This window comes from Typopeltis vanoorti, chromosome 13 (assembly GCF_054136105.1).
Source record: "Typopeltis vanoorti isolate ZY-2024b chromosome 13, IOZ_Tvanoo_1.0, whole genome shotgun sequence".
NCBI lineage: Eukaryota > Metazoa > Arthropoda > Arachnida > Uropygi > Thelyphonidae > Typopeltis > Typopeltis vanoorti.
In genome coordinates, this window is record NC_143561.1 from 6,852,940 (window position 1) to 6,877,905 (window position 24,966).

The 24,966-nt window shown below is 33.7% G+C and overlaps 1 protein-coding gene across 1 annotated transcript in view; it reads right to left on the minus strand.

Moving 5' to 3' along the window:
- Positions 1-933: 933 nt before the first annotated feature.
- The window catches only part of LOC150099911 (ATP-dependent RNA helicase DDX42-like), a 110,678-nt gene continuing 86,645 nt past the window's right edge, over positions 934-24,966 (minus strand). Inside the window, exons 6-7 of the mRNA XM_090403172.1 lie at positions 11,671-11,793; positions 934-1,857 (exon numbers count right to left, since the gene is read on the minus strand). Coding sequence (XP_090259298.1) covers positions 1,651-1,857; positions 11,671-11,793 — 330 coding nt within the window. The 3' untranslated portion in view covers positions 934-1,650. The remainder of the gene's footprint in view (positions 1,858-11,670; positions 11,794-24,966) is intronic.

The window sequence follows — 24,966 nt, forward strand, 5'->3', positions numbered from 1 at the left end:
AGAGGGGATAAAGAAGCTGTGGACATGGTGAAAAGAAGAGTAACAAAGATGATATCAGGATTATGGAATGTAGATTACAAGGAAAGATTGAGAGTATGTGAACTGCAGACACTGGTACACAGGAGAAAGAGGAGTGAGATGATAGAGATTTATAAGCTTCTGAAAGGGTGTTATAGGTTATCAACTGATGAAATATTTCATTATTATGGAAGATGAGAGCTGGATTTCTTCCTCATAAGACAGTGAGTGAGTGGGTGGAACAATTTGCTTGTTGAAGTAATGAGTATATCCAATGGGTATCCAGTGAAGAGAAGGTATGAGAGCTGGTGTGAGTGAACCATGGCCTCCCTTGAGGTGACAGATAATAATAATGTAGTTTTAGTTGCATTCCTGCTAGGCATTTTTACTACTGTTCTATCAATTTATCTCATTTAATAATTCAAAGTAATTACTCTGGATATTCAGAATTTTCTTATCGTTAGTTTTCATATCACCATGAGAAACACTGATGTAAAAAAAAATCGTCTGTTCTTTTAAGGTTTTGTTCTAGTAGCTGATAAAAAACAGTGGAAGCATTCTATAAAATAGGCAAAGTCCCAGAAAGCATGATATTATGTTGTACCATTACAATACACGTAGTTTCAACCAATATAGAATACAAGTTAGATAAGTTCTAAATTGCTTGAATCATGATGTGAAAATAAATTTGTTATCAAGCATTTGGTGAAGCATGCATTTCTTAAATGCATTATATCTCACTGATATTTCAGTGATGTATACATTTTTTGATGTCTATACCAACTGAGTGCAAGGAAAATAAAATAGTATTTTAACCTGAAACCACATAGAAGCATAAATGAAGAGGGAAAAAAATATAAGTATACTAAGCAGTAATAACAGTGTTACTTATTTTAAAAAATAAGAACTTCTAGATGCAGAAGTACGATTCTCATTTTATATAAACAGACAAGCTGGTAACGTTGTTTCTTTTATACAATGTAATTAAATTGGGCTATACAATATTAACAAAAATCACTGCACAATAAGAATCATCATGACTATTCATATCTAAATGTTATAGAACATACTCCTATATAACAAATTTCCAATTTTTTAAAGTTCTTCATCTTTAACAACCAACACAAAAGAAGATGCGTACAAATGAGGAATTTAAAAAATTGTGATATGGATTTTTTACTTTGTCTTCTTAAAGACACACATTTCTATCACCCTAATAAAAGCAATTTTTGTACATAAAGGATGACTTGGAAAGTTTCTATTTCTCAAGGAACAGTGACATAAAATTAAATAACGGTTCTTTTTGTTTTACCTAATGTGAATAAAATGATTGCCAAATATATCAACTGCAACATACTCTTAAATAACATTCAAGAAGTTAAAAAAATGTATATTTTACTTTACATAGGAAGTGAATTTATCATTCCCACACACTTTCTCAAGGAAAGTCACATAAAGTTAATGTGTAAACAAAAGTATTCTTTAAAGTTGTCTTCTTGTATAAGATGATTGATCCAATACACAAAAATGCATACATAATGGAACAATGCCCAGAAAGGAGTGAACAATGTGGATAAACATGATAATCTTACAGCATATCAGTCTGTTATATTTCAGATGAAATCACACTATTCAACTATCCCATCGACTTTTCTTTCTTTTTCCAGAGTTAGCTGTAGTACACAAATCGGTTTCACGGTCTGTATATGGACAAGAATCGCTCTCAGCTTTTTGTTGTTCTAATTCAAGTTTGGATTCCAAATCAGGATCAGGTGGTGCCTTCAGTCCCATTTTCCATGCAGTGTCTGTTGCTGCACAAAACTGAGAGCGATACTGTGCCTATAAATAAAAAAAAAATGTTCAAGCAAGTTTAAAAAATTTCAAGACAAAATTGTTCAAAAAAAGTTAATTAAAATCAGATATATTTAATTAAGAAATTTCCAAAAGGAGACAATAACTAGCATATTATCACATTAAGGCCAATTCAGAAATAATAATTTATGAACTTTAAAACAGGTAAAAATCATCTGCACATAACCAACTTTAGAAACCTATGCACCGATGACTAAATCATATACAAGGTGATAAACAAATTTATTAATAATTCTGGTTATTGTAAATAACCTTTAATATAAACTGTATGTGTGTAATATAAATGTCAATATACAGTGAGCAGAATTTAATATATATAATATATAAACAATAATGACTCAAAATTAAGTTTAAAAGCTGTCATTTTGCATAAAGGAAATGCCTTTCCTTCAGTTCCCAATGGTTAATACCTGCAATATATATATGAAGTCATATTAAAAAGATGTATAGAGTTGACCCGTGAACAACACGAGTCCACTTATAAGCAGATTTTTTTTTCAATAAATATATTGGAAATTTTTTGGATAGTTGCAACAATTAAAAAAAAAAAAAAAAAAAAAAAAAAAAACCCTCAGATGAGCCACCACGTAGCCTGAAAATATCGAAAAAGTTATGTATGTCATGAATACATAAAATATATAGATATACTAGTCTATTTTATCATTTACTACCATAAAATATATACAAATCTATTATAAAAAGTTAAAATTTATCAAAACTTATGCACACAAATACTTACAGACCGTACATTATGGTTCACAGTCAAGAGAAATGTAAACAAACGAAAAGGTGCAGTATAGAATCATAACTGCATAAAATAAAAAAATTTATAATGATTTATTCATTAGTGTAAAGCTAGGCCACCATAAAGCAATCATATTGCTTCTTCTTTGTTATCAATGCATGAATCATTATACCTGTAAATAAATATGAATTTCTTTTCATTTTTGATGTCTAGTGTTAGTAATATGTATAACATCTACAGTGTTTTGTATCATATAAGATATTATTGATGTAGGTACTAACAGACAGATGATTCATCTTGTAAACTTAGTCAAACTTATAGTATCGATAAATACAGAACTGTATTTATTGATAAAATACGTTTACAGTAAATGTATTTTTTCTTCTTTATGATTTTCTTAATAACATTTTCTGTTCTCTAGCTTAATTTAGTGTAAGAATACAGTATATATACTATATTTTTTGAACCCATAAGATACACCTTTTTACATAGAAAAATCGACTTAAATAAATTGGGGTGCGTCTTATGGTCTGAAGATAACATTAAAATACGAATCTTAACACTGTACCGAAGCTGTTAGCGAAGTTCAGTTACTGGCACAATATGTTAATAAAATTAGTAAGTATGCCACTGAAGGAAGGTACCTAAGTTATGTAGCTGCATGTGGGTGAATCACCGATTTAGAGCATCAATAGTCATTAGTGTGTAAACATATGTGCTTTTGTAAGGTTCATTTGAATTATATTTTATAAGTCGATAAAATTTTATCTTAAAATTAGAAAAAATGAGAGTAAAACAAAAAAGACTTTCATATAACATGAGTTATAAATAAAATGTGATAAATTATGCAAAACAATATGGAAACAGAGCAGCAGAAAGACATTTTGGTCCACCACCAACAGAAAAAAACGGTTCGTGAGTGAAAACAAGAGGAACAATTAAAACTGCTATGTAAACACCAGAAAATATTCCATTTGCACCTAGAAAAATGGCCAGAATTAGAAGTACAAATGAAAAATTGGGTAAGAAATCATCGAAACATGGGAATATCTGTTTCTACGAAAAAGATAATTTTTGAAGAGAAACGGTGGACAACTGTTAATGGAATTTTAGATTTTACCGGATCACGTATGGTGGTATAAAAGTCTTAGAGTGGCTGCACTGCATAGTTCAGAAAACCTAGAGAGAGGGACGAATTCCCGATGATTGGAGTAGAGCTCTCATAGTACCCATCTATAAAAAGGGAAATAAAACTGAATGTGAGAATTACAGACGCATTTCCCTAATGAGTGTTCCTGGCAAAATTTATGCAAGTATACGTGAGAAACGGTTGAGAAGAAAATTGTGGAAGAAAAGCTTGGTGAAGAACAGCTGGATTCAGGCCTAATAGAGGCTGTCAGGATCAGATTTACACTTTATGACAAATAGTTGAAAAATCATGGGAATATGACAAAGATTTATATTTAAGTTTTGTCGATCTGGAAAAGGCATATGACAAGGTGCCAAAAGAGAAGCTATTCAATATGCTACAGTTATATGGAGTCAATGGTGCATTATATCAAGCAATACTTAGTCATAATTTGAGTTGTAAATCAGCAGTTACGATTGAAGGAAGTACAGGAAGATGGTTTAATGTTAAATCTGGCTTGAGACAAGGATATACATTATCCCCACTGTTATTCATTATCTATATGGATCACATTATGAAGGAAAGTGGTATTAAACCTGATATCAAAATTGGAGATGTTAATGTCAGCTCTTTGCTTTATGCGGATGATGTTATACTTCTAAATAAATCCGCTACAAGTCTGCAAGATTCTCTGACTAAATTGAATAGCTGTTGTAATAGATATGGTATGAAGGTCAGCAATAAAAAGACAAAGACAATGAAAATAGGCAGAATCGTTGAAAATGTCAACTGTGTTGTGAATGGAGAACCTGTGGAACAAGTAAAACATTTCAGCTACTTAGACACGATTTTTACTGAAGATGGTAAATTAAATATAGAAATAGACAACAGAATCAGCAAAGCTGGTATGGTGGGAAGTCAATCGAATAAATTCATATGGAATAAGAGAGAAATTAGTCGGACCACTAAATTAGCTGTATACAAGACGGTGTTCAAAACCAGTTTTAACTTATGGATCTGAGAGCTGGGTCAGAAGTAAAACACTTGACCAAAGACTAGAGACCGCAGATATGAGTCCTGAGAAAGATTAGAGGCATGAAAAGTTGCGATTAATGGCAATATCATATTAAAAACGAGGATATTAGGAAAGAACTTGACATTGTCAGCATCCAGGAATGAGTTAGCAATCTCAAGTGGTATGGTCACTTAAACAGAATCGGCGAGAAAATATTAGCAAAACAAGTGTTGTCTGTCAGGTTGGCAGGAAAAACGACCCTGAGGAAGACCAAGATATATTTGGATTGATACGGTACAAAGTGCCTTAGACGATAGAAATATAAGAGCTGATAATGTTGGAGTCTTGAGAAGTAACAGACTGATTTGGAGGAAAATTGTAGATAGGAAGTTAGTAATGATGTAAATTTTTCATGTAGTGCTATCATATCCTGTACACCCTTTGAGAGTACATGGCAGGAATTTGATGATGATGATACAAAAGAGTGAACATTTTATCATTTGTCAAAGTAAGCAGCTGACCAACTGATCAAACAGGGTTTAAAAATATATTTAACAAGTAACACCTGCAAGAAGACTGTAATCAAGAAGGATGGATGTGGTAATGATGGACCTAAATAACTGGATGAACACCTTACTCCACATGCAGAACATGATAGCGAGAGACAGAGAGAATTACTAGTGGCAGTATTAGACTTAAATGCAGGCTACATTTGAAGTTTATTCAGTTATCTTCAGTTCATCATCATCATCATCAAATTCCTGCCATGTACCCTCAAGAGGTGTACAGGATATGATAGTACTACATGAAAAAAATTACACCATTGTTAATTTCCTATCTACAATTTTCCTCCAAATCAGTCTGTTACTGGTCAAGACTCCAACATTATCAGATCTTATATTTCTATCGTCTAAAGCACTTTGTACTGTATCAATCCACCTATATCTTGGTCTTCCTCTGGGTCGTTTTGCTGCCAAATTGGCAGAGAACATTTGTTTTGCTAATCTTTCCTTGCCCATTCTGTTTAAGTGACCATACCACCTGAGATTAGCTCTGCTAACCCATTCCTGGATGCTGACAATGTCAAGTTCTTTCCTAATATCCTCGTTTTTAATATGATATTGCCATTGATGCCATCGGTTCTGCCGATAATCTTTCTCAGGACTCTCATATCTGTGATCTCTAGTCTTTGGTCAAGTGTTTTACTTCTGACCCAGCTCTCAGATCCATAAGTTAAAACTGGTTTGAACACTATCTTGTATACAGCTAATTTAGTGTTCCGACTAATTTCTCTCTTATTCCATATGAATTTATTCAATTGACTTCCCACCATACCAGCTTTGCTGATTCTGTTGTCTATTTCTATATTTAATTTACCATCTTCAGTAAAAATCATGCCTAAATAGCTGAAATGTTTTACTTGTTCCACAGGTTCTCCATTCACAACACAGTTTACATTTTCAATGATTCTGCCTATTTTCATTGTCTTTGTCTTTTTATTGCTGACCTTCATACCATATCTATTACAACAGCTATTCAATTTAGTCAGAGAATCTTGCAGACTTGTAGCAGATTTATTTAGAAGTATGACATCGTCTGCATAAAGCAAAGAGCTGACATTAACATCTCCAATTTTGATATCATGTTTAATACCACTTTCCTTCATAATGTGATCCATATAGATAAAGAATAACAGAGGGGATAATGTACATCATTGTCTCACACCAGATTTAACATTAAACCATCTTCCTGTACTTCCTTCAATTCTAACTGCTGACTTACAACTCAAATAAAGACTAAGTATTGCTTGATATAATGCCACATTGACACCATATAACTGCAGCGTATTGAATAGTTTCTCTCTTGGCACCTTGTCATATGCTTTTTCCCAATCGACAAAACTTAAATACAGATCTTTGTTATATTCCCATGATTTCTCAACTATTTGTCGTAAAGTGAAGATCTAATCCTGACAGCCTCTATTTGGCCTGAATCCAGCTTGTTCTTCACCAAGCTTTTTTTCAACAATTCTTCTCAACCGTTTCTCAAGTATACTTGCATAGATCTTGCCAGGAACACTCAGTTGGGAAATACCTCTGTAATTCTCACATGCAGTTTTATTTCCCTTTTTATATATGGGTACTATGAGAGCTCTACTCCAATCATCGGGAATTCGTCCCTCTGTCCAGGCTTTCTGAACTATGCGGTGCAGCCACTGTAAGACTCTTATACCACCATACTTCAGCATTTCTGGTCAAATATCATTTACTCCAGCTGCCTTTCCACATTTCAAGCCTTTGATGGCTTTTTCTACTTCAAGTATGGATATGTATTCCTGACTGCATGCCTGTTGAGTGTTTTTTACCACTGTGCTGTCATCACTGCTTGTTTTATTTAGCAGTTTTTCATAGTAATTACTCCATACTTCAAGGATGTCTTTTTCTCCCATTTTCATGTCACCTTTATCATCTCTAATTCCTTTTACAGCACTCTTTCCTCCATTCCTAAGCTTCTTCAACAACCTCCAGAATATTTTGCCACCTTCTTGATATTTATTTTCTATATTCTTGCCAAAGCCCTCCCATGACTTTTGTTTAGCTAGTTTTACCCAGTGTTTAGCATTCTTGCATTTGTCTTTATATTCTCTAAGGGCACAAGCTGACTTATTTGACAGGAACTTTTGATATACTTTCTTCTTTTCCTTCACTGCCTCTTTAACTTCCTGTGTCCACCAGGGAGTTCTGATTTTTTTATCCTTACAGACAACCTCACCACATGCCTCTCTGGCAGAATCAATCAATGTTTTCTTCAGAGTTTGCCACTGAATCTCCAAGGTTTGATTCCAGTTCTCAAACTCTTTCATTTTTTCTTCAATAATCTTTGTGTATTTTAGTGTACAGTTCACATCTCAGAGCTGCTCAACTTTTATTCGCTTTAAAACTTTCTTACATGTTATATCTTTCAATATGAAATTCAATTTTATCCTGCTCAAGACTAAATAGTGATCACTTCCAATTTCAAATCCTCTGTACACTCTGGTGTCTTGCACCAGGGAGAAAACATCACTATCAACAATAACATAGTCAATGAGACTTTTCTTATTCCTAGCCTCTTCTCTCCATGTGAATTTGTACACATTTTTATGTTGGAACATGGTGTTAGTAATAACCAGTCCATGTCCTGAGCAGAAATCCAACAGATATTTGCCATTACTATTAGCTTTGCTCTTTTCTCCAAATTTTCCCAAAATATTTTTGTTTGTCTCACAATCATTTCCTACTCTAGTATTTAGATCCCCAACAAGGACCAACTTTTCATTTTTCATTGTGTCAGTTGCTTTTTCTAAAGCCTCAAAAAACTCCTCCACTTCACCTTAGTAGAACCTTCTGTGGGACCATAGGCACAAATAAGTCTCATTGTCCAGTTCCCCATTCTGATATTTGCCCACATTACTGTACTTGAGACTGACTGCCATTCAAGAAGATTAGCCTTGTATTTTGTGTTGAATACTATGGCTACTCCTTCTTTTCCTTGATTGTCATTGCCTGAATATAACATTTTGTATTTATTGCTCAGAAAGATCTCACCAGTTTTGGTCTTTTTTGTTTCAGTCACCCCTATTATGTCGATCTGGTACTTATCTAATTCCTCAGCTAGCTCCATTTCTTTGCTATTCAGGCTTCTTACGTCGATAGTACCGATCTTTAACTCTGGTGATGTTGAGTTCTTCATTGCTACACTTCCATCTTGCTTGCATTATTCTTCCAACAGTTTTCTTGTCAATTATATTTGAGTACTCATTTGATCAGTTGTTTATTTAGTACTTACAAAAAATTGTGTAAAAGGCATGAATCACAATGAAGAAACTTTTCAGTATACAATACTGAGGATGAATTTTCACAACTCAGTGCACTGAAAATAAGATGACATAGCTCAGTGTTATTTAACTGTGGATCATGATCTACTAGTGGGCTGTGAAATCAGTTTAGTGGGTTGCAACCAACATTTTTTTTAAAAATGAAATATAACCAAGTGTATCTCACAGCTGTCATGGAATTAACACGCTCATGCTGGTGGTGTCACATCACACATTTCTCTTCAAGAGGAAACTTGCTTGATGGTATTTTTTGTCTCTTTTGCATTGAGTGGGTGCATTTTTAAAGTTTTAAATATCCATGGCATGCTAATTTGAATATTTTGATTCAATTTTAACAATTTACACTATTTGTATCTACAAATATACCTAAATTGTGTCATTACTGTATTTAGTGTGGTACAATAAAACAACTTGTTTTTCTTCGCAGTATGATGTCTGTTTGGGAGAAGATATTTATTACTATACAGGGGCATTTTCATTTGTCTTCCAAAAGAATAGCAGTAATAAGTAAAACTGTTTATTCCTAAGAATAAAAATGAATCCTCCTGTGTTTTATGGCAAGCACACCTGTGGCATTAAATAAAATATTTCCAAATTTCTGCTTTTTCTGTTTGAGTTTCTCCCACCTTCTATGTTATTTTTAAATGTTAATGAAATTCATGTTTAATATTAATTGTTATGTTTTGTTTTTACTTTATTATATGTAGTAACATATATATATATATATATATATATATATATATATATATATATATCAGAGGCGAATATTTCGGGTGTGCAAGGTGTGTGGTGCTCATCCACGAAATATCAGCGTCACCGATATTATATTTTTGCATTTATTCACGTTAAAGGTCCCCCAATTGTTTGCAGACTTAAAATTGAACACAATATACTAATGCTTCAAGAAGAGCGCACTGTTCGATTCGTGCTAATAGCCTGGGCATGCTTTCAAAATGCATATACTTTTGAACCCTTCAAAAAGATGTAAAGAGGGTGCAGCGGGTCAAATTATGAACTTTCTAGTATTTTTAAACCGCTGAGAAGGCATGGCTAGGTGAGCTAACATTTTGAGCTCACCTAGCGTCTGTGATTGGTTACTGTGTCAACCAATCCAACTGAACGTTGTCACTTGTCATGAGTTGAGCGCTTCCTGTATCCGAAGTCTGTATTACAAACAACTTTGCAAAGTTTTTTAACGTATATAGAGACATTTTTGTTCTAGTCTTCAGAAACAACAGACAGTAAAAAATATCTATTCCTGAATATTCTGTGTATTATAAGACACTGATCTACAACCAAATACCAGCATATGTGAGATTGATAAGAACAGAAGAACCGCTGATACTAAAAAATAATAATAATAAAAAACAAACAACTAATGAATGTAGGATTCCCAAAAGTGTGCATAATTCTGATAATGATCGGAGAGTCTCAGTAAACAAAATTTTTGGAAAACGGAGCGAAATATACATAAGCCAGAGAAATACACATAACATGTGCAACAAATTTTACGAGATGATTTGCTGCTCCATCAAACCATATTTATTCCTGCAATACTCTCTCTCTAATCATAAGTTTTTTTTTTTTTTTTTTTTTAATTATGCCATCATAAATTCACGTGCAGTACACCTATTGAGGATACATGTCAGGAATTGGATGATGTTCAGACTTTATAGGACCGTGATATTCGCTCTACCCAGCAACTTATAGGACACACATATCACAAATAATAATTATTAATAATTCTTGTACCATTAATTAAAGTGTTTCTACTCACACACATTCTTTCCTATTCTCACGTCTTATAAATGATGGTTCACATATTTTCATATTTGAGTATTTCAAATATACCAACCAAATATAGCATTCTCCTTCATTGTTGTTTTCTAATAAATCCTAAAACAAACCGATTGTTTCCCCACAGCAGAAGTATTCAAAGTTATCCTGCAATTAATTGCACTGGACCAATTAAGAAGAGTTCTGATGTGCTATACCATCTCAAAACTTTTATACATCGATAAAAATGCAATCACACGGTCATAGGCGTCTGCAGGGGTGGGAGCTACCCCCGGAAACACCCCGTCACAAATTATAATCATAAAATTGTTTGAGATATGTAATCTCACACGCAGGACGCTTTGTCTCTCTTAAAATTTTATTATGGGTTGGCCTGTTTCGGCCCACGGCGGGGTAGCCATAGAATATGTGTTTTATTACAGAAATAAAGCACGTGTTCCTGTTTTTGGGTCATCTTTTTCTGATTGTGAACAGTGACTGGTTAGTTTACCTCTGTGTCTAGTGAGTCACCGAAGTAAAGTGTGAATTGTAAATTTATAGTTAAACAAATTTAAACAGAAAAATACATTTTTAAAGGGTAAGTGTATGTAATTTAATATTATTTTATTTGTTAGTTTTATGATTTTTTTTTTGCTTTTAAAATTAAATAATTTTATTTAGGATTTTGGGATTAATTAGTTGATTTTTAATAAAATATGCCGGTCAGTTTTTTTATATATGAAATTGTGCTAAAAACTGTATTAATTCCGAATACTTGTTTTCCTCAAGAATTAAAGATCATTAAAATCGATGTAAAATGAAAAAAATGTATTTATAGTTTACATTGACAAATAATTACATAAAAAATGCTAAATGACATTTATTGATGTAATTATTTGTCTCCAAGCTCTCCCCACCACACACACACACTGGAAAATTTTCTGCAGATGCCCATGCATACGGTCAAACTGATATGAAATTTGTAGCACGGGTTGCATAACCCACACCACAGCACACCGAACCAAAATGGGCATGCAATGCCACTGATATATATATATATATATATATATATATAGACCACTGCTCCCCTTACAGGAAGTCTCAAGTGGCACTGTAAAAATTATGTTTAATCTCTACAGCAGGGTTTCTGAATTATATAAAAAATATACGTGTGTGTGTGTGTGTGTGTGTGTGTGTATAATGTGTACAAATCATAAAAACAACATTTTTTTACTTACTGAAAATGCAGCTTTCATGGCAGCTAATCTATCACTCTGTGGCCCAGTTGCTCGCGATAATGGTCCTCCACCAGGATGATAAGGCGATGCAGTGTTTGTCCCACTGTTTGTTGACTGGACTGCCTAATAAGGATAGCAAGTTATAAAAACGAATAACAGAAACAATACATTTCTTTTGAAAATAAATATATGTACTGCAAAGCTCTCTATTTTCAAATATGCTGTAAAGTGATTAGCTAAATTATTTTATTAGGATTTTACAGAGCAATTGACTAATTACACTGAGAAAAAATTTTTGAGTGCCATGGGTTTCTTGGTCACAAATATCACGAGTTTACATCAGTAAATATTGGTACATGTTTGCAGTAGCTTGGAAAAGATATTTTCTAAGATGAAATACATAAAATCTAGTTACATATCAGCATTATATGATGAGCTTTTGTAATCTGGGAAGATAATATCCAAAAAGACTTCGCTGAGAAGAGAATTCAGGCCTGGAATGAAAGAGACAAAACAGAAAGGAATGGAAGAAGTTGGTGCATGCATGCAGCAGTTCAGCAAGCTGAAGAAGATATTCTTACTGAAGTCTTCCCATGAAGAATTCACCTTGCAGACAATTCAGAAAATTAAAAAAGCAGTCAAAAAAATAAACCATATCTAAAAATTTTAGCATGTAAATCAGCATGTGTTGAGATTACAAGAAAAAAACAAGAAAGCAAAGCAATGTGTAAAAACAGGTAAACACAAGGCATGAGAAGACTTCAGTAAGAATATCTTCTTTAGCTTGTTGAACCTTGAAGGTTCTTTGCTGGATGCACCAACTTCTTCCATTCCTTTCTGTCTTGTCTCTTTCATTCCAGTTCTGGATTCTCTCCTCAGCGAAGTCTTTATGGATATTATCTTCCCAGTGCATCTGCAGCTACCTCTAGGTCTCTCCTCAACCATTCTTTCCACATGTCTAAGCCATCTCAATATGCAAGCTCTGATTTTATCAGCCAGAAGTGAGGATCTATATAGTTCTTGGTTACATCTTCTCCATTCACCTGTTGTGTTATCTCTTACAGGTCCATAGACCTTTCTGAGGATTATATTTTCAAAGACCTGTAATGCTTTTGCATCTTGGTCTGTTATGCTCCAGGTTTCTGTTCCATATAAAACAACAGGTCAGTCTAATGATTGTCTTGTATATTAATGTTTTTCTTGATAGAATTTTTGAAGATAGTAAATGATGTGGTGAATGATAAGATCTATTGCATGCTTGTATTCTAGCTTTTATAACTGTAATAATTTTATTATCTCAAGTAATCAATATTCCAAGATATCTGAAGGAAGCAGCACTTTTAAATTTCAGGTTATCAATAGTAAACTGGTAATTTTCCTCTTGATTGTGATTTCTGCATACATTTAAATATTCAATTTTATCCCTGTTTATTTGTAATCCTATTTTTTCAGCAGTAGTTTTGAGTTTTCTAAATGTCAGCATAATGTCTTCAGCATTTTCTCCAACTAGGCTTATATCATCTACATATTAAAATATTATTCATCTGTTTGAGTTATCATTTACAGTTTCTTGAATACATTATTCTAATGTTAATTTAAAAAGGATGGGTGAAAAACATCTCCCTGTTTAAATCTTGTCTTAATATCAAAAGGTTCAGACATAATTCCATTAGCCAACACCATGCTTTGGCTGTCAGTGATTTTGATTCAACGTATTATTTTATGAAGTATTCCTAGTTCATCTAATTCTCCCTAAAGGTCTTCTCTATGAATGCTATCACATGGTTATCTAAGTTTAAAAATAAAAAGAACATAGATGATAAATATCAGGAAGGTGGCAAAATGACATAAAGATAGATTATTTTAGATGTCTGGAGTGGAGTGATTAATATAAAAATTACTGAATGAAACAAGAAATGATAGAACAGTGGTAGAAAACTGTCAAGAGAAATGCAATCAGGAGTATTATATATCACTACTTGAATTATAAAAAGCTATCAAAAACCTGAAATGTGGAAAATAATCTGGAGTAGATGATATTCAATCAGAAATGCTCAAATATGGAGTTAAAAGTTTTACAGTATCTACAATGCACAATTCAGAAGGTTTAATCAAAGGGTCAAATTCCAGATGACTGGAGTAGACAGAGTGAGAAAGTATACTTGAAAAATGGCTAAGAACAATTGTGGAAGGGAAACTTGGTGAAGAACAAGCTGAAGTCAGGCCTTGAGAGGTTGTTAGGATCAGATTTTCACTTTAAGACAAATATTTAAGAATTCTTGGGTATATGACAAGATGCCAAGAGGAAATCACTTCAAAACACTACAGTTATATGATGTAAATGGAAGATTATATCCAGCAATATATAATATCTCTATTTATACTGTAAGAATTGAAGAAGGTACAGGAAGATGGTTTGATATTAAATCAGGTATGCGATAAGGGTGAACATTATCTTCATTGTTATTCATTATCTATATGGATCACATTATGAAGGAAAGAGGTATTAAATCTTTTCTTTTAGGCTTGCACGGTGATCCGAATGCATTTTTTGAACAACAACATGGCTATGATATGTTGATGACGTTTTTGCAGTCTGGAGTCACATGGAACAAGAACTTTACTTATTTCTAAATAATATCAACAACCTACATAAAATTGACACTAGAATCGACACAGGAATTGCTGCAATGTATTTCCTTCCTCGATGTACACATCCAACATAATCAAGATGGTTCCATTTTCACTTCTGTCTATCGAAAACTTTTTCAGAATGTTATATCCACAATACATCGGCTCACCATCCATCTCAAAAATATGGCATCATAAAATCTTTGGTATCCAGAGCACACAAATTTTGTTCCTCTGGAGAATCTTTAAAACAAGAATTAATTGAAAATTAGTAAAGATACAGGTTTACTAAATGGCATCTAACTCAAATCTAATAATTTTAATCTAATAACTCAAAAATTATTAGTCATCCTCCAAAACATCAACCTAAACAAGAAGAAGCCCACAGGACTCCTATACCATATATCAAAGGCATCTCTGAACGTTTGTCAAAAATTTTGAAGAAATACAAACTCACTGCTATCTATAAACCAATAAACCAAATACATAATTTGTTATCTTCTCCAAAAGACAAACTTTCACCACTGATGCTACCTTTCATATGCGAAGTACCATGTTCTTGTAACTTGTCTTACTATGGAGAAAGAGGAAGATCTGTAAATAAACGCATTCTCTGAACATCAAGACCACATTCATCTTATCAAACCTCACAAATCTGGTTTGACACAACATGGAGCTGAAAATGCCAACTACAGGATTCAATGGTAACACACCAAGCTACTACATCGATCCATATATAAATGTGAGTGTTTGTATAAAGAAAGTGCTGAAGCCTTAAGGCACAGATCCAATCTTAACTGTCTCACTATCCTAAAAACCTGGGAAATTGCTATCCTCGAATTGTTATGAACTGTATAAAATAAATGTATCAGTTATATTTTAATTTAATTACAGCCCATTAGTAATTCGTCCTTAAACCTTATACATAGAGGATTCTAGGAAGTTTATTTTCCACTTGGTTAGACTATAATAAATTTAGTTTAATCCTTTACCCAAGTGTAGGCAAACAAAGTTTGTGCCTGTAGTAGTTCAGGACTTAGGCAACTCGTAGTAAAAGTGGACCAAGCTCTCTTAGTATCACCACTTCTGGGTCTGCCTCCCACTGATGACACCTCAATAAAGGAAACTGATCTGGGTAGTGGCCCTTCCCTTAATGCATAACTTTATACATGTTCACAAGGAGATGTGTTTTATGGGAGATACTGAGACAAGGAGTGATGTAGTGTAGAAATATAGAAGAAAGGATAGAAAAGATAGAAGAATGTAGTGGTGCCACCTGTTGTATCTTTTTGTTGTTGAAAGTGGCAACCTTCATTAGTGTTGTGTCAACTATTTATGACATTTGCTCATTAGAAGCCGAGTTATTTTGCCAAGAGTGACAATGTGTTTTGATGAACTGTCGGAGAACGAGTTTCAAACAGAGAGCTGCAATTGACTTTTGTGTTAAAGGTTTTTACCAAAACGTATGAAATGCTTCAAAAAGCATACGGTAATGAATGCTTATCCCGTACTCAAATTTACAAGTGGTTTAAGCAATTTCAAATGGTTGTGAGACGCTTGAGGACGACGAAAAGCAGGGCTGTCCAAAAACTGGAATGAGCAAAGTTAACATCCAAAAAGTGAGTTGTTTTCATCAAAGAAAACCCAAAATCATCCATGAGATTGATTGAAGATGAATTGGGGATTCCAAAATTGACTGTGCACAACATTTTGACCAAGAGTTTGGGCCTGTGTAAATTGAATTTGCGATTTGTTCCCCACAAGTTGACCAACGACCAAAAAATATCGAATTGAAAACTGCAAGGACCTCATTAAAATCGCTCGGAAGGACTCAAACTTCCTTAATACGATTGTTACTGGTGAAAAAACATAGCGTTTTGAGTATGAGCCTGAAAAAGCGCCAGAGTGCTGAGTGGAGACCACCAGAGAGGGGCACCCGAAAAGAAGTCGCCTGGAGAAGTCAAAAGTAAAGACAATGCTGATTTGTTTCTACGATTCTAAGGGCATTATCCACAAAGAATTTGTTCCGCCTGGCCAAACGGTCAATGGTGAGTTTTATCTCGAAGTTTGAAGTGACTGATAGCAAGAATTCGTTGCGTATGAATATTGTGATGCAGACAGCTGGTCACTTTTGCATGATAATGCACCATCTCATCGTTCGAACAATGTGAGCAAAAACCAAGTTTGTGTGGTGGATCACTCACCGTATTCACCTGATTTAGCACTGTGACTTCTTTCTCTTCCCTGATGAAAGGAAAGCAATATGCCACCATTGAAAATGTTCAAGCAGCATTAACCACGACCCTCAACAGTATCCCAAAAACCAATATAAAAAAACTCATTTAACGAATTAACTGACCTTGCCAAACGCTGTATCAAAGCTGAAAAATGGTATATTGATTGAAATAAATGATTTGAATAATTAGAATTGGCCTGTTTTATTTTCGATGAAAAGTTCGGTTTCTTTTTGGACAGAGGGTGTATATAAGAGATTGTATAATAAATTTAGTTTAATCCTTTATCCAAGTGTGAGCAAACAAAGTTTGCGCCTGAAAGTATCTTCAGGACTGGGTTAAGGTGGTACACACCAGGGCAACTCGTTGCAAAGGTGGAGCAAGCTACCAACACTCCTATCCTAGTATCTCCTATAATGCAAAACACATCTCCTTGCGGATATGTCTATTGTTATGCATTAAGGGAAGGGCCACTACCCAGACTAGTTTCGACCTTTATTGAGGTCTCTTCAATGGGAGCCAGGCCCAGAAGTGGAGATACCAGGCAGAAGCAATGGTGAAGTCATCTTTACTTATAGGATTGGGCCTGGCTCCCACTGAAGAGACCTCCATAAAGGTCGAAACTAGTCTGGGTAGTGGCCCTTCCCTTAATGCATAACAATAGACATATCCGCAAGGAGATGTGTTTTGCATTATAGGAGATACTAGGATAAGAGTGTTGGTAGCTTGCTCCACCTTTGCAACGAGTTGCCCTGGTGTGTACCACCTTAACCCAGTCCTGAAGATACTTTCAGGCGCAAACTTTGTTTGCTCACACTTGGATAAAGGATTAAACTAAATTTATTATACTCTAACCAAGTGGAAAATAAACTTTCAAGAGATTGTAATATAGTGCATTTCATCCTATGCAGGACAATATATTAGAGACAAGTGTTTTTCTTCTTTCTTGTTCACCCAGGAAAAACAAACAATATGTCAGAAAATATTTTTAAAATTCATGTTTTTGAAATTTTAAATATTAAACCCACTGGATATAAAGAATATTAGGTGCCATGCAGGGGTATAGTGTCTACTCAGGAAATTAAAAAAAAAAAAAAAAAAAAAAAAAAAAACCTTAATAATCTTCTTAACACAATATGTAAAACTTTTTTAATATCTTAATCCAAGATTGTGACTACAGTAACTGAGATATTCTCAAGGACAGAGAGACAAGATAAACAAAGTAAACTAAACAAGAATATGGAGTTTCAAGTAATTACTGAATATTATTACTATGCCATCTGGGTACAGTCAAGGGGAGAGGACCTGTTTTTTGTATTTTTATTTTTTTAGTTGATTTAAGCAGATTACAATCTCCTGGATATTTTTAAGTTTCTTACATCCACGTTTGTTTAGATTAGAAGCATTCTGTAGAACACAAGCAAATTCCCACATTGTCAGTTTTGAAGCAGTCTTTTTCAGGATGACAGTTTTTCTCCATCTGACTTTATTAAGGATGTTAAGGACACAGCCAGCTAATAAACTTTGCTTATACTGGTTCTTAATTATATAATTTTGATGTTCTCTCTGTTCTACTACATATGTACCAGAATGTACTCATAATGAGGGAGTTTCCATGGTAACAGACCTGTACATTCCAGGAACTAATAATAGGTAATCTTTAGGAGAGTAGATAAGGGAAGCTAGTTTACATAATAATGTATAAACATTTTGTAATTGCATTTATCGAGTATTTAAAAAAAAAAATGGACACTAGAACTGTAGGTATAGGATTTTTTTTTTTAAATTGTTATAATTTGTTTTGTATTTTTATTGACTTTTTTTTTTTTTTTTATATAGTCCAGAAATGCTGCTATAGAGACCAAGCAGGGAACTTTTTTAAAGCCACTTTAAATCTACAATAAGTAGGACAGCAGCCTCAACACCGTGCAATGAACTTCATCCATAACCTAAAGAAAATCACAAACATCCATGCCCATGGTATGAAAAGTGGATAAACCAACCAGACTGCCATCAGTTATCTAGATATCTGTTAGCAGGGCTCCAAAAATCCACTCGTCCACTTGCCATAGATGAGTAAACAGAGACAAGTGGCGAGTGAATTTTTAGCCTCATTCTAACTGCATTCAATTTTTTTTTTTCTGTATAATTTACACTTTTTTCTTAAAACATTTCATTCTATGTCAAGTTATTTGATTACAGGCAGTTACCAACAAATTCATTAGAGAAGTGAAAATAAACTTCTGGATCTAAAAACCTTAATTAGAATACTACAGTGTTCCTTTTTATAGAACTGCATAAGCATTTGCAATTTTAGCTGCATGTTTTCTCTATAAGTCATACTTCACTTTCTTCCCTCCTTTTATTTCCTTTAGAACTTCACTTTTCTTTCTCATTATCAAACTCGTGACATGTACCTTCAAGGAGCGTACAGGATATTATGATAGTACTACATGAAAAACTTGCATAATTACTAACTTCCTATCAACAATTTTCCTCCCATTCAATATGTTACTCGTCAAGACTCCAACATTATCAGATCTTATATTTCTATCTTCTAAGGCATTTCTTACTGTATCAATCCACCTATATCTTTGGTCTTCCTCTGGGTCGTTTTCCTGCCAACCTGGCAGAGAACACATTTTTGCTAATCTTTCCTTTATCATTCTGTTTAAGTGACCATACCACCTGAGATTAGCTCTGCAAACACATTCCTGGATGCTAAGTTCTTTCCTAATATCCTCATTTTTAATATGATATTGCCACCACTGATGCCATCTGTTCACACCTCTAATCTTTCTCAGGACTCTTATATCTTGGTCTCTATTCTTTGGTTAAGTGTTTATTTCTAACCCAGCTCTCAAATCCAGAAGTTAAAATTGGTTTGAACACAGTCTTGTATATAGCTAATTTAGTGTTTTGACTAATATCTGTTTTGGACTGCCTACCAAGGAGAGACATACTTTTCATCTTAGCAAAAGTGGGAAAGAGTATGAAAGTTAGGCTGGAGTGTGGCATGTTTGGTCTAGGTCAGTGGTGTTCAATCCGTCGATCGCGGAGCGATTTTTGGTCGATCTCTTGTGTATTCCTCCTTACTTACAAATTTAATTAAAGCTGAAAACATATTTTATTTATCATTATTTTGTATTATTTTTAATTCGCTTTAACTGTATGCTATTGTTTATTTATTTTTCGTTAAAATCAGTAATTTTCTTACAAGTCCGGGTAAATAAATTAATTTGGATCAGTGGAAGTCAAACAGCGAGCTGAGTGAATACAATTATAATCAAAGTGTAAAAACTCGATTATAGCTTAAATATTAAATATTCCAAAGCACATTACATCGATTTTTTACTTAGATTAAGTCCCATGTGAATATTGTAAAAAAATAAACTTTGTTTGTCTCAGTATAGTTTGTATTAGATGTTTTTGTAAATAACTCTTTTGAAGCTAACTGTTTATACTGCTTTAATAAGAATATGTTAGAATGTTAAAAACAAATGCAATGTTTTTGTTGCCGAAGCTGTACATGGCGGCATTAGAAAGATTGTTATTGAAACTTGCATGTATGAGAAAGGCTTGCAGGCTCTTAGTGTAAACATCTCCGAAGTCAGTCAGAAAGAGTTCAAACAACTTTCTGATGGCCGGCAACTTACAATCAAAAGAAAGTGGAGGAGAACCAAAGGCGTGCCGAACTTGAAACTTAAGATGAAAGACTCATACCGATTCTTTGGGGGTTGCCAAACTTCATGCGAGGTCTCAGAGGAGGCCTAATAAAAAGGGACTGAAGCAAGCAGAAGGGATCCCGTTCCAGAATTGCAGTCAGAGAGGAGGCAGCCCAGTCTAGAGTCGCCGTCAGAGAGACTGCCTGGATCCATGTTGCTTGAGAGAGGAGTTTCCTGCTTTCAGAATGGAGCTTCTCGGTTCGAGATGTAGCTAGAGAGAGAGACTACTTCTAGGCCACAGACAAGGTTTCAAATTGCCAAAAGGAAGAGTTCCAATTGCCGGAGAAAAGTTTCCAGGCCAAGTTAATGTCAGACATTCACCAGTGTGTTGTGTTTTCATTACAATTTGATGATTCAAACGACTTCACTGATATTGCTCAGTTAATGGTATTTCAAGATTATTCAAGTAAAGAAGAACTTTTAAAAATTATACCATTATTGGGAAGGACTAGGGGAGAAGACATTTTTTTGGCATTTGATGAATTTATGAAACAACACAAACTTCCACTTTTTAAACTTGTGTCTATTACTACTGATGGTGCTCCTGCAATGATAGGTAATAAATCAGGCTTCATTTCATTATGTAAAATGACAAATATCCAGATTTTTTATACCACTGTATTATTCACCAACAAGTACTGTGTAGTAAAAGATTAAACACAAAAGATGTTTTGGATATTACATTTAAAATTGTAAATTCTATTCGATGAAAAGCCCTGCAACGGCGGTTATTTAAATTACAGGGAACTTCTGTTGTACAATAATGTTCACTGGCTCAGCAGAAGTCAATTTTTAGAAAGATTTCTTGTATTAATTAACGATATAAAAAATTTTCTTGATGAAAAAGGAGATATTTATCTGCAATTGAGTGAAAAAAGATGATTGTTACACTTATCATTTTTAGATTTCTGTACGAAATTAAGCAATTTAAATTTAGAGTTACAAGGTAGAGATAAAAATTTAATTGACATGTTAAGTTCAATAAAAACTTTCCAACAATACTTACATTTATTAAAGAAAAATATAAATGACTGCGAATTTAGACATCTCCCATATTTATTAAAATTTTTTGAACAAAATCAAGAAATGCTTCGCTTTGATTTAAAAGAATTTATTCATGAAATAGAATTAGTTGAGGAAGAAATAAATTCAAGATTTAAAGATTTTAATAAAACTGAAATGATTGTATCTTTTATCAATAATCCATTTCAAGAAAACTTGAACATCACAGAAATTTCAAATAAAATTAGTGGGCTGTTTGATATAAACCAAGCTGAAGTAGAACTTGAGATAATAAACATTCAGAATAGTTTACATTTAAAATCAATAAACAATGAAGTCATTTGGAAGTATGCACATGAAAAATTCCCAATATTAACTGATATTGTGCGAAAAATTCTGTCATATTTCGGATCGACATGTCAGAAGCTTTTTCAAATATGACTGTCATAAAAAATCAATTAAGAAACCAAATTACAAATGATCATTTGGATGATTGTCTGCATTTGGCCACTTCTTCATATCAACTTGACTATGTAAATATTGTAAGGTCCAAACAATGCCCAATTTCACATTAATTATTATTATTTTTTTTTAATCAACCAGCATTTCCTGTAACTTGTGCGTTTGTAATCAATCTGTTGTTTTTTCGAACTTTGGTTTTCCAAAATAGAGAAATAAATATTTTATTCCAATAATTTTTTTGTTGTTGTTGTTGTTGTATTAAAATAATTAAAAGTGATAAATAAATTTTTATTAAATACACAAATAAAGTTTTTAGTTGTGTATTTTTTTTTAGTTGTTTATTTGTGCATAATGAGATATCAGGTTGGGGGTATATACCAAAATAGAGAAATAAATATTTTATTCCAATATATATACTTTTTTGTTGTATTAAAATAATTAAGTGATAAATACATTTTTAAATACACAAATAAAGTTTTCAGTTGTGTATTTTTTTTTTAGTTGTTTATTTGTGCATAATGAGATATCAGGTTGGGAGAACGTGATCTATATAAGAGAGTAGATCGCCGAATAACTTATTATAGAAAAGTAGCTCGCGTAGTAAAAAAGGATGAACACCACTGGTCTAGGTGAACGCAACACCCATGGTGAAAGACTGTTGGAATTTGCCCATGCTAACAAATTAGTTATTACCAATACCTGCTTCCAGAAACACCCACGATGGATCTATACTTGGATATCTAACATTGATGGTCAAGGCACCAGACTGATTACATCCTGGCTCTCCAGCAGTGGAAGACAAGCATCTCTGATGTGCACACTTGTCCTGGAGCAGATTGTAGATTGTGATACAGACCATCAACTAGTAAGAGTCCAAGTAAGACTAAGACTCCGAAAACTTCCCCAAGTTAGACACATTCCACTAGATTGGATGTTAGAGTAATTCCTAGTGGATTCACAGAAGAAACATCAACTTGGATGGATGATTTTCTGGAGACCAATGAGGAGAACTCACCAGAAATGCTCTGGGAAGGAGACATGGTGATAATACAGGATACAGCCAAGAAATATTTCGACACAATAAGAAGACAAGAGACCCACGGATATCAGATTCAACGTGGGAACTAATCAAAAGAAGGCAGTTATAAAAACAAAGAGACACAGGGACTGAAAAATATAAGAGATTACATAGAGAAGTCAGAAGAGCCATCAAGCAAGACAAGGAAAAGTTCAATACTTATAAATGTGAAGAGATAGAGTTCCCGATGAGGAGACTCAATTATAAAAGGAACTTTTATTTAGTTTGTGACTTAAAGCAAAAGTTTAAGCTCAGATTGAATGTCATCAAAGACAGGAATGAAGCACCTCTCAGAACAGTAACAGAAGGTAAAGTTCCTGGAAAAAGAGGAATGGGTATATGTGGAGCTACTAATCTTCAGAGGGTGGAAGTCTACAGAAAAGCAAACAACAGGACTACATAGCGAGTCCTGGTGTGGCATATCACCAAGCATTGGAGTGACCATACGGCATCTGTGGATGTCCAATGAACATATAGACTAATTTCTTTCTTATTCCATATAAATTTATTCAGTAGACTTCCTACCATACTGGCTTTATTGAAATTATGTTTCAGTAGCTGAAATGTTTTACTTATTCTATAGGTTTTTCCATTCACAATGCAGTTGATATGTTCAATGTTTCTGCCTATTTTCATTGTCTTTGTCTTGTTATTGCTGATTTTCATACCAAATTTATTACAACAGTTATTCGATTTAATCAGGGAATCTTGTAGACTTGTACTGGATTTATTTAAAATTATAACATCATCTGCATAAAGTAAAGAGCTGACATCAACATTTCCAATTTTGATATCAGGTTTAATACTGTTTTCATTCATAATGTGATCCATATAGATAATGAATAAAGTGGATAATGTACATCCTTGTCTGACACCAGATTTAACACCAAATCATCTTCCTGTACTTCCTTCAATTCCAACTTATAATTCAAATAAAGACAAAGTATTGCTTGATATGATGCCCCATTGACACCATATAACTGTAGCGTTTTGAATAGCTTTTCTCTTGGCACCTTGTCATATGCTATTTGCAGGTATATTATTATTATTATTATTCCTGATACCTCCAAGGAGTCCGAAGACTCATCGCGGGAGGACATCTTCAACTGTCTCTACACCTTACCTCTACTACGAATCAATGCCATCTACCGCCCACCTCCAACACCACCACAACTAGGTATACAAAATTTTAATACAGATCTTTGTTATATTCCCATGATTTTTCAACTATTTGTCGTAAAGTGAAAATCTGATCCTGACAGCCTCTATTTGGCCTGAATCCTACTTGTTTTTCACCAAGCTTCCCTTCCACAATCCTTTTCAACATTTTGCAAGTGTATTTGCATTAATCTTACCAGGAACATTCAGTAGAGAAATACTTCTCTAATTCTCACATTCAGTTTTATTTCCCTTTTAATATATGGGTATTATGAAAGCTCTACTCCAATCACTTGGAATTCATCCCTCTGTCAAGGCTTCTAAACTATGCAGTGCAGCCACTGCAAGACTTTTATACTGCCATACTTCAGCATTCCTGGTCGAATATCATCTACTCCTGCTGCCTTTCCACATTTCAGGCTTTTGATGACTTTTTGTACTTCAAGTATGGATATATATTCCTGATTGCATGCCTTTTGAGTGTTTTATACTACTGTACTGTCACCGCTTGTTTTATTTAGCAATTTTTCAAAGTAATTACTCAATACATCAAGGATATCTTTTTCTACAATTTTCTTGTCACCTTTATCATCTCAAATTACTTTTACAGCACTCTTTCTGCATTTCTGAGCTTTTTTCAACAGTCTCCAGATTATTTTGCCACCTTCCTGATATTTATTTTCTATGTTCTTACCAAAGTCTTCCCATGACTTTTGTTTAGCTGGTTTTACACAGTGTTTAATTTTCTTACATTTGTCACTGTATTCTCTATGACAGGGGTCGCCAAACTTCTTTGGCCGTCGATCCCCTTCAAGAGTTTCTTGATGTTTCATCGATCCCCTCTACTTTACTATTACGTAATTATAACAGGACAAGCGAAAAAGATGCTTACATGAGTTTTTAGATTGTTTATTTTATAGTTACAGTGTTTATTGTATGTATAATATAGTATATATTATTATATTTCTATTACTACTACTATTACTATCACTAGTAATATCACTGG